This window comes from Callorhinus ursinus, unplaced genomic scaffold (assembly GCF_003265705.2).
Source record: "Callorhinus ursinus isolate GAN/ISIS: 27379988/994484 unplaced genomic scaffold, GSC_fseal_2.0 scaffold30, whole genome shotgun sequence".
NCBI lineage: Eukaryota > Metazoa > Chordata > Mammalia > Carnivora > Otariidae > Callorhinus > Callorhinus ursinus.
The window spans coordinates 16,540,434-16,551,989 of record NW_027397092.1 but is presented as its reverse complement, the minus strand read 5'-3'; the positions used below and the strand labels follow the sequence as shown (position 1 = coordinate 16,551,989).

Here is an 11,556-nt window from a genome sequence, read left to right as displayed (position 1 = left end):
AAACTGTAAGCCGAAATACGTAGTATAGAAAATCTATGTCCTTTACACTCAGTAATGGTATAAACACTGTAATTCCAAGATTTGTACACAAAGACTTAAATTATGGCACATTTTAACAAAAAACTAAAAGCAATCTAAATGTAAGAAAATTATGCAACTATTAAAAATGTTCATAATAGGTTACACGTTTTAAGTAGGAAATATTTCAGACATACAAAAAGTATAAAGAATAAAAGCAGCACCCATATGCCAAAAACCTAGATTAAGAATTTAATTTATTCTGTAATGACAGGGTACCTTATGATAACGTTAAGTGGGGAAAAAAAAAACATGAGAATGCAAAACTAGGGTATGACTTTAGCTACGTAAAACTATATGTACAGGAGAATAAAATACATGAAAATGTCAACAGTGGTTGTCACTGGGTGCTAAGACTGTGTGGACTTTCCTATCTCTTTATACTTTTCCACTGCCAGGTTTTCTACAATAAGCCTAATCACTTTTATAATTATAAAAATTTTATTTTGAAAATACTTAAGTTCAGGGCACCTGGGTGGCTCAGTTGGTTAAGCATCTGCCTTTGACTCCCGTCATGATCTCCAGGCCCTGGGATTGAGCCCCACATTGGAATTCCTGCTTGGCAGGGAGTCGGCTTCTCTCTCTCCCTCCACCCTTCCCCACTGCTCATTCTCTCTCCCTCAAATAAATAAATAAAATCTTTAAAAAAAAAAAAAAAAACAACTTAAGTTCACTAGCACCATTACCTTGGGATCATGAACAAATGTATTTCCTTTGGTTCCAGGAGGAAAATCACCAGTACAAATATATTTTAGACATTCAATGATGGTCTAAAAAAAATTGAAAATTGTATTATTTAGTAATAAGAGAATCAGAGAACTTTATCATAAAATGTTAACTTGTTATAAAAATATTATTTACAACAGAAACTAGAAAAGATATAAGATAAAATCTGATATTCTAAAATCTGTAATATAGATATGATTAGGTGTTAAAGGATAACTGCATGGAAAAACTACTAATTAAGAAGGTATACTAATATAAAAAATTATTTTAAAAAAGTCCTCTATTTCCAATTAAAACCTTTCAAACTAATTTAATAACAATGGCTAATGTAAAATACAGTTACCATAGTTGATAACACCGTTTTTGTATAAAATGAAATTTGCTGAGGGTAAAACTAAAAATATTCTTACAAAAAAAAAAGGTGATAGATGTGTTAATTAACTAGATAGGAGGGATCCTTTCACAATGTACAGTACATTAAATTACCCCGATATAGGGGCGCCTGGGTGGCTCAAATGGTTAAGCATCTGCCTTCAGCTCAGGTCATGATCCCAGAGTACTGGGATGGAGCCCCACATCCGGCTCCCTGCTCCACGGCAAGCCTGCTTCTCCCTCTCCCACTCCCCCTGCTTGTGTTCCCTCTCTCGCTGTGTCCTCTGTCAAATAAATAAAATATAAAAAAAAAAAAATAGGGGCGCCTGGGTGGCTCAGTTGGTTAAGCGGCTGCCTTCGGCTCGGGTCATGATCCTGGAGTCCCGGGATCGGGTCCCGCATCGGGCTCCCTGCTCGGCGGGGGGTCTGCTTCTCCCTCTGACCTTCCTCTCTCTCATGCTCTCTACCGTTCTCTCTCTCTCTCTCTCAATAAATAAACAAAATCTTTGAAGAAAAAAAAATAAAAAATAAAAATAAATTACCCTGATATATTCTTTAAATATCCTACAACTTATATATGAAATCGCACCCCAATAAAACCAAAACTTTTTAAAGTTAAATTTAAAAAAATGGCTAATAGTTACACAGGACTTACTATGTGCCAGTATTACTAACCACCCACCTTTACATACATTAACCACTTAATTTTCACATTAATCTTAGGTTGTAGAAAACTTTTTATCTCCATTTTATGAGAAAACTAAAGCACAATGCATTTGGCTCACTCTTGCCCGGTCACACAGCTAATAAAAGGTGAAGCAAATTATATGTATTTGCACAGCTAATGTTCATGAACACTATGCCAGTCTCCCTTCCAGTAGAGCACTTAATACAATGCTAGGTACACAACAGGCATTCAATAAATAACTTTTTCACACAAGCACAGGTAGACAAGAGTGTGGCATTCAATGCTCAACTCGAAATCTCTTTCTGTATCCTTTTTGCTTCGTTTAGTCTTCTCTGTTACACAGACAACGCCCTGCTTTTTCTCAAGCCACCCTTAAAGAGTAGACAGTCTCTTGGCTATCCTCTTCTCATAACTGCATGCCACTCCAGGGTCCAACTCAAATTTCCAAACATTCCCTGGGCCTTAAAAAGTCAAAGTAAATAAGCTGTGCTCCAATTTTCTGTTATGACTAGGTAAGAGTCCTACTAAACTCTTCTCAGAAGGTCCTATGTTTATCATATTTTAGAACTTTTTAAGTAATTCCTATAATGGGACAACTGCCAAGGAGTGAATGCTGTTTTGGGAGCAAGGAGAGTGTTTATAAAAAAACAACCGTGCAGACTAAAAGGCTTCGTACAAGAATGTAAGCTCGCTTAGGGAGCGCGCGGGATTCTCAAGTAAACCTTGACCACCCAACAAGCCTGGATACCCTGACGAGGCTGGGACTGGTCGCCTCCTAAGGTCGCTGGGGCCTGCAGGCGACACCGGGCCACGCCCAGGGGCCGGGGCCCCACCCGGAGGCCCACGCACTTCCTGGGGCCCCAAAAGCTGAGCCACAGGAACGCCTCCCCTCTCGTCCTTATCATTATTCTGCACTCCCCGGATATTTCATTCTCCAGTTCCCAACATGCGGCGGCCCGTAAACTGAAAGGGGCTACTGAGGACTTACCGTCTTCCCTGCCCCATTGGGTCCAACCAAAATTGTGAGGGGGCTGAAAAAAGTGATAATTTGCTTATCTTTGTCCTCTATTCCAAAACTCCGCACGCCCAGAATGCTCATCTTTTCGATCCGGGACATGCCTGCAAATGTTTCTTTTCTCAACACCTGGAGCCTGGAGCCCCGGCCCACCAAGACTTAGCTGTGATGCCGGAGCAGGGCGAGCACCGGCCGTGAGTCTCCGAATTGGAAGGCTCCAGGGAGGAGCGAAGGCTCTGGCTGGAACTCTTCCTCCCACACCGGCTTCCTTCCCGCTTGACGAGCGAAAGCGGGGGTGGGAGCCGGGCCGGGGCCGCCCGCGGTAGACACGAAACGCAGACCCAAGGACCCCGCAACAGGATGCACTCACAGATTCCCGCCGCGGCCTCCCCGCGGGTCACGTGGATCGCTAGGACCAGCGTGCATTTACGCCGCAGGCCAGGGGCACGCCGGGAAATCGGAGGCTCGCGGTGCGCGCGCAGCTCTGGCTTCCGGGAGCTTGTCAGCCCCGGCGGGTCTTCTGCTGGAGCTCCTGCAGTTCGCTTCCTTGCTGGGTGCGGGGCAGCATTAAGCCCTAACTCTGACAACCGCAAACACTTGTGACAAACAGTGGTTATCAAAGTGTGATCCTGGGATGGAAGGGAGTGTGATGTCGGCTAATGTCAAAACTATTTTCTAACAATATAAAGACGTCCCTCCGTTTTTCATTCTCTTTCGCTCTGTAATGTACGCACATGACGTATGGTGACGCTACCGCAATGATGGGTAATAGAATGTGTGCTTGTATATTTCTTGTGCTAAAAAATTAAAATCTCAATTTTAATTTCCCAATTGAGTAAATATTGATAGTTATAACTCACATCAAAGCTCTTTGGGGTTCGCAGTAATTTTTAAGAGTGTAGGTATCTAAGATCAAAAGTTGGGGAACTGCTGTAGACCAAAACCCAAATGCTGTTACAAAACTATAAAATGTTACACAAACATGATGTGAAAGAAATCCATTCCTCTGAGTACCACCACAAGAATAGACACCTTTATTTTTTTTCAAAGATTTTATTTATTTATTTGAGAGACAGAATGAGAGATAGAGAGCATGAAAGGGAAGAGGGTCAGAGGGAGAAGCAGACTCCCTGCTGAGCAGGGAGCCCGATATGGGACTCGATCCCAGGACCGTGGGATCATGACCTGAGCCGAAGGCAGTCGCCTGAGCCACCCAGGCGCCCAAGAATAGACACCTTTAAAATAAGAGATTCGGTTATGCAAGATGAATAATGAGAGACGTGCTGTACCATAATGCCTATAGTTAACACTACTATATTGTGTAACAATACTATATTATGTGCTTAAAAATTTGCTGAGAGGGTAGATCTTGTGATAAGTGTTCTTATCACATAAACAAAAATAAGTTAAAAAGAAGGAGGGTGGGAGCAAACTTCTGGAAGTAATGGATAGACCAATGGCACTGACTATAGTGATGGTGACAATGGTGGTGTATACTTACCTCTGAAGCCATCAAGTTGTATATATTATGTACCGCTTTTTGTATGTTTAAAAAAATTTAATGTTTGTATGATAAAAAATGTTAAGTAAAATAAGAGAAACAATGACTGAATATTGTTTTTTGGAACCCAACTTATGGAGGGCTATCACATGCAAGACCTCTAGGAAAAATGACAGAAATTACAAAACAATAGTGGAAGACATTAAAATCAAAGCAAAAACTTTGGATTATTGATCCAGAAAAATGTAGGAAATGGCCTCCAATCACATAATCCCCAATCATTTACAGAACTTAATACATAAACTAAAATATTCATGTCAAAGGATGGAACTGGGGAAAGCCAGTGAGTACTCTCTTGCTGTACCAAGGAAGAAACATGAAAGCATCAGTTATCATAATACATATTTTAAGTTACTAATGGAACACAACAGATTGAAATTATACAGTAATGCTTTATGTAACAAACTAAATGTAATCTTAAAAATGAGAAAAGATTAGAACCCATTTTTAAAATTTTTTAAAGATTTCATTAATTTATTTGAGAGAGAGAGAGAGCATGAGCAGGGGGAGGGGCAGAGGAAGAGGGAGAAGCAGATTCCCCACTGAGCGGGGAGCACAATGAGGGACTCTATCCCAGGACCCTGGGATCATGACCTGAGCCAAACGCAGATGCTTAACCCACTGAGCCACCCAGGCGCCCCTAGGGCCCATTTTTAAAGTCAGTTTATTTAAGCATTATTTACATACAGTAAGAGTCTCCCTTTCCCAGGGTACAGTTTCATGACTTTTGACAAATGTAAACAGTTGTGTAAACACCAAGGCCATTTTTTTTTTCTACCACCATACATTTGCATTGCTTGGATACTTGGATATCAATAGGAAGAAAAAAGCAAATCTGTATCTTATTTAACTTACCACTGGATAAGTTTCAGGTGGATGAAGATCTATATCTTTCTGGCAGCAATAAAAGTAGAGCCCAAAAATGTAATTACCCCCACTTTTAAAGGAGAATTTTATGACCCAAAGTAACATAAGAAATTAACTATGATTGAGACAACCAGACTTTATATGTCTCCTGCTGTGATTTTTTTTCAAGTATAGCTGACACACAATGTTACATTAGTTTCAGGTGTATAACATAGTGATTCAACAAATTTATACTATATGCTATGCTTACCGCAAGTGTACCCACCATCTGTCACCATACAACTTATTACAATACCATTGACTATATTCTTCCACTGTGACCTTCCCACGAAGTACCCAACATTATTTCCTATGTGTTTGGTTTTTTTAAATTAACCTGAATCTAATCACACTTTTACACTTAGCCTCCAGTTCACAGGAATTAGGATTAGGTTAATAACACCCAAGAGGGGCGCCTGGGTGGCTCAGTCGTTAAGTGTCTGCCTTCGGCTCAGGTCGTGATCCCAGGGTCCTGGAATCGAGCCCCACGTCGGGCTCCCTGCTCGGCGGGAGGTCTGCTTCTCGCTCTCCCACTCCCCCTGCTTGTGTTCCCTCTCTTGCTGTGTCTCTCTCTGTCAAATAAATAAATAAAATCTTTAAAAAAAAATAAAAATAACACCACAAGGATGGAAAAGGTAAATCTGGAAGGTGGAATGTGTTATAAGACACTAGCCCAGGCTCTCAGATCAGTGTCATTAAAACAAGGACTGCTGTAGATTCTAAAAGACTTTTTAAAAAAAGATTTATTTATTCATTTTAGAGAGAGAGTGAGAGAGCAGGGGGAGAGCAGAGGGAGAGGGAGATAGAGTATTAAGCAGACTGCGCTGAGCACAGAGCCCAACGTGGGGCTCGATCTCACAACCCTGAGATCATGACCTGAGCCATCCCTAAAAGACTTTATTTTAAAAAAAGATGCAACATATGGTCCTGGGTTGGATCCCTGTTTGCACATAGAGATATGAAGGGAATTTGGGGGATACATAGGGAAATTTGAATGGAGTCCAGAAATTACATGCTAAAAATTTTTTATTGTTAATTTCATTATATTTGATGTGACAGTATCTTGCTATGTAGGAAAATGATTCCTTTTTGAGATACATATGAAGTGTTAATGATGGAGCATCATGCTCTTCTGTAATTTACTTTAAAATACTTCAGGAAAAAACAGCAAACCGAAGAAAAAAGTTGACATGACAAAGTAGCCAGATTCCATGACAAAAAAATTCAACTTTGTAACAGTTTTATAGGAAACTCTAAGACTAAGAGAACACCCCTAGGAAGGGGGTAGAAATGAACTGCAATAAAAATGATTAATCCCTAAAATAAAAAAAACTGAAAAAGCAAACTAGTCAAGTTCCTATTTCTCAGTAAACTATTACTGGAAAATGTTTTATTTTGCTTATATCATAATTAATGAAATGAAAAATAAAACTATCATGAGATACTATTTTATACTTACTAGTGAATCTCTTTCTGTATAGTACTTTCAGACACAAATTCTTTTTCTGGTATTGATATTGATACATTAGCTTTCTTTTGATTACTATTTGTCCAGTATATCTTTCTATCCCTTGATTTTCAACCTTTTAGTGTCATTTTACGTGAAGTATATCTCTTGAAAATAGCAGAGAGATGATTTTTGGTAGAATTTTACAGTATCTGCCTTTTAATAGATGAGCTTAATCTGTTTTTATTATTGTGATTCATGATAAATTTGGATGTATTTCTCATATCTCTTTCTGTGCTTTTTGTTTGCTTCTTTCTCTCCTTTCCTGGTTTCTGGATTGATTGAGCTTTTTTTGGCCCTTGTTTTATTCTACTGGTTTGTAAGTTGTACATTCTATTCCTGTTCTTTTAGTGGTTCCTCTTATATTTTTCACATGCCTATTTTGAAATCTAAAGTTAATATCTTTTTTTAATCGAGCGATATTAAAATTTATTGAGGGATGGTACAAAGTTCCCAAAGAGGGAGGGTACCTGATAGGGTTGCCCTAAAGTTAATATCTTCAGGAAATTTCTAAACAGCACAAGAACAATAAAATGCATCAGCTCTGATCACTGTTTTTCCCACATTATCATTGTTTAGTATTTTTGTTCCTCATTGTCTTGAAATCCCCTAAATAAGTTATTTTTTAACCAGTATTATTTATTTAGGCTTAACAACATATTTATCAATCTAGTTGATTACCTCGGCTTCTTGCATCACACCTTTTATGGGGGTTCATCTCGCTCATTACATCAGCAAAATGATTAAACCCCAGTGCTGAAGAACTTTCAAGGAAAGAAATCTATCCTGCAGTGCTGATAGCAGGATTAAACAAAGCTATGTTTGTGAAAGTGCTTTGTAAGTTGTAAAACACTAAAAATGCAAGGGATTTATTTTTTGTCCATTTAATATTTTCAGAGGGGTGATCTGGTAAAATGTAACAAGAGCTGTAAAAATGGTCACACAAGTTCCTTGGCATAAGGAAATATTTTAAAAGATTATACAAAGAACTTTCTGGTAGCATTGTTTATAGTTGTGGGAGACTAGAAACAATCCAAATGGTGAAGTGAACTGTAGATACCAATTTCATCTAATAGCAGGTAACCTTTAAAATAATAAGTAGATACATGAAAGAGAGGTATTTATAAGCAAAAAAGATAAACACAAGTGGCACATATTCATTGGTTACAACTCTGTGAAGCTATCTATGTGTTAGTAAGGATTGGAAGAAGTCATAAAAAAACTGACAGTTGCTATGCCAAGGGAGGAAGTTCTGTGTTTCTCTTCCTATAATGTTATTTATTCAATAAAAAGAATTACTTTAAAGATATGCTTGGGGATTGAAAGCATCGAGGTTAGAATAGGGTAAAAAAGAAAAAGAAAGAAAGAAAAAGAAAGAAAGAAAAAGAAAGAAAGAAAGAAAGAGAAAGAAAGAGAAAGAAAGAAAAAGAAAAAGAAAGAAAGAAAGGAAGGAAGAAAGAAAGAGAAAGAAAGAGAGACGCTATCATTTTACATTTAGTCACCACGAAAAATTTGGGCATTATGCCGAGTTGATTGATTAGAATCAGTTCATAGAAAAGTCATTTGACCTTAAATGACTACACAGTTAGTAAAAACCACAGCTATCAGTATTTTAAAAATATGTTGCCAATTTGGAAGCCACTAATAGAGATAAAGGTTTTTGGGCAAAAGTTTGGATGTTACCCACGAATACAACTTTCCAATACTATTCGAAATCCTTTTACGTAATTACTAGTAATTCTTAAAAATTCCAAGTACTGATTGCTAATTTTCTATTCGCCTAAAATAATGTGGGTTTTTAAAAATGCCATAGTAGTTCACATTGACTTAGTCTCTACAGCTGAGCCTTAAAGTGTTGCTTTACCTTTTTTTCTAGGAGTCTGCTTTTTCTATCACTTCAGGCTCCCAGCCTCAGGGAATAGACTCCTTGAGTTTCCACAGTATTCACATTAATTTTTTCAACTAACACAACCATGTACCTGCTTATTCATTCAGGTTTTTTTTCAACAAACATTGAGTGCCTACAATAATAGGCTAGTCCTTGAGGACAAAAAGGTTAATGAAATAAAATCTTTCTACTCAAGTAGCTCATAGTCTAGTGAAAAGGTCCTGAGTGCATGACATTTACAGGATGCGACGTCTTTTTAATAATGAAAGTAAAAGCAATCATTAGCTTTTCTCAATTTGTGATGTTTTCTTTTAAAAATTTTATTTATTTGAGAGAGAGAGTGAGAGAGAGAGCACGAGCAGGGATGGAGAGCCAGAGAAAGAGGGAGAGAAGCAGACTCCCCGCTGAGTGCGGAGCCTGATGCAGGACTCGATCTGAGGACCCTGAGATGACCTGAGCTGAACCGACTGAGTCACCCAGAGCCCTTGGGTGACTTGTATTTTAAAATAGTTTTAGAGTTGCAGAAGTTGCAACAATGTTATAGAGAGTTCCTGTGTAGCCTGCGCCCAGTTTCCTATAGTACATTGGACACAACTGAGGAACCAACTTTGGCACATTACTAGACTCCACTGTTTTTTTGGAATTTCCTTAGTTTTATCTACTGTCCTTTTTCTGTTCCTGGATTTCACCCACGATACCACATTACGTTTGGTCACCATGCTTGGACTCCTCTGGGCTGTGACAGTTTCTCAGATGTTGCTTCTTTTTGATGACCTTGACAGTTTTAAGGCGTGTTGGTCGGGTATTTTCTCCCTCAATTTGGATATGTATGATGTTTTTCTCATGGTTAGATAGAGGTTATCAGGTTTGGGGAGGAAGACCACAGAGAGAAAATGCCATTCTCGTTACATCATGTTAAGAGTAGTTGCTATTAACGTAACTTATCACTGTTGATGTTGACCTTGGTCACCTGGTTGAGGTTTGCCAGGTTTCTCCATTGCAAAGTTCCTCTTCTTATAATCTCCTTCCCATACTGTATTCTTTATTTTTTTTAAAGATTGTATTGGGTCACCTGGGTGGCTCAAATGGTTAAGCGTCTGCCTTCGGCTCAGGTCATGATCTCAGGGTCCTAGGAGCCTGTGGGATCGAGCCCCACATCGGGCTCACTGCTCTGCGGGAAGCCTGCTTCTCCCTCTCCCACTCCCCCTGCTTGTGTTCCCTCTCTCGCTGTGTCTCTCTCTATCAAATAAATAAATAAAAATCTTTAAAAAAATAAAGAAATAAAGATTGTATTTATTTATTTGAGGGAGAGAGAGACAGAGACAGAGCATGAGCGGGGAGAGCGGGAGGCAGAGGGAGAGGGAGAAGCAGATCCCCGCCGAGCAGGGAGCTGGACACAGGGCTCGATCCCAGGACCCCTGGACCATGACCTGAGCCGAAGGCAGTCGCTTAACGACTGAGCCACCCAGCTGCCCTCCATACTGTATTCTTTAAAATGAAGTCACTGCGTATCCCACACTTCAGGGGGATGATGCTCCACTTCCGTGAGGGTGCAATATCAACAAAAATTACTTGGAGTTCTCCTTCTGCACAGGAGATTAAAATAATAAACTTTTGTATGGAGTTTTACATTAATAAAGTTCTTTTAAATACATTATCTTATAGTCTTTGCTATGAGAGAGTTTGAAGTCGGGTTTGGGAGATCAGTCTCACAGAGGAAAAGTTAATGAATTATGACAACATTTTAAGAAATATATTTGTGTACACCCATGTTCATAGTAGCCTTATTCACGATAGCCAAAAGATGGAAGCAACCCAAATGTCCACTGACAGGTGAATGAATAAGCAATATGTGGTATATGCATATGATGGAATATTGCTTTGCCTTAAAAAGGAAAGGAAGTTTTGTCAAATGCTACAATGTGGATGAATCCTGAAGATATCTTAAGTGAAATAAGTCAGTCACAAAAAGACAAATTTTTGGAATTGTGATTCCACTTATATGAGTTACCAGAACAGTCACATTCATAGAGACACAAAGTAGAAGCATGATTGCCAGGGGCTGGGGAGAGGGGAAATAGCTGTTGTTTAATGGATGTAGAGTTTCAGTTTTGCAAGATGGATTGTACAACATTGTGAGTGTACTTAATACCACTGAACTGCACACTTAAAAATGGTTGAGATGTTAAATTTTATGTTATGTGTATTTTACCATAATAAAATATTTTTAGGAGAAATATTTTGAATAGAAGGGGCTTTTTAATAACTAGCCCTCCCACTTGACCTACAGCTATACTGCAAATCAGAGGCTGCACAATGGTACCCTATACTGTTTTTTTTTAAATATGAATTGCCAGCATTTAAAAATCAGGAGGTTATACATAATAATCAGGCTTTTGAATTCTTTAAAAATTGGGATCATCTAGCAACAGAAGTCCAAGGGTGTCACATGGCAACGATCAGCTGAATCTGAGAAGCATCTGCCAGGTCATTCAATGCTGCAGTTTACTTAGCCCCACCACCTGTGTTGTGTCACACCTGTACATTCCATTGATTTGCACAGCCAGCTAGCAACTTGGGTGGGGTGAAGCCTGCTTTCAGCTACAGGGAGAGCCAATCAGTATAACCTATACTCCTGGCCACAGTTCAAGGGTGAACATGAGGTCCTTTGTCACAAGGAAGCTGAATTCTAGGACTTCTGATTGAGCTATCAGAAAAGCACAAATTTCTTTCTCCTGCTGCTCAGGAATAGGATACATTCAGATCCAGGAGATTTGACATCATCTTGGGACCACAGCGGGAGAGCTGCCTGACA

General features: G+C 39.1%; 1 protein-coding gene across 5 annotated transcripts in view; it reads right to left on the bottom strand.

Moving 5' to 3' along the window:
- The window catches only part of RAD50 (RAD50 double strand break repair protein), a 142,160-nt gene that overhangs the window by 87,096 nt on the left and 43,508 nt on the right, over positions 1-11,556 (bottom strand). For 2 of the 5 annotated variants that reach the window (XM_073878644.1, XM_073878647.1), the window contains one exon: positions 765-848. The exons of 1 other annotated variant lie outside the window; for it this stretch is intronic. In XM_073878644.1, the coding sequence (XP_073734745.1) occupies positions 765-848 (84 nt within the window). Of the gene's footprint in view, positions 1-764; positions 849-2,852; positions 3,244-11,556 lie in introns of those variants that run through there. 2 more of the 5 variants (XM_025860843.2, XM_073878646.1) reach the window with 2 other exon arrangements.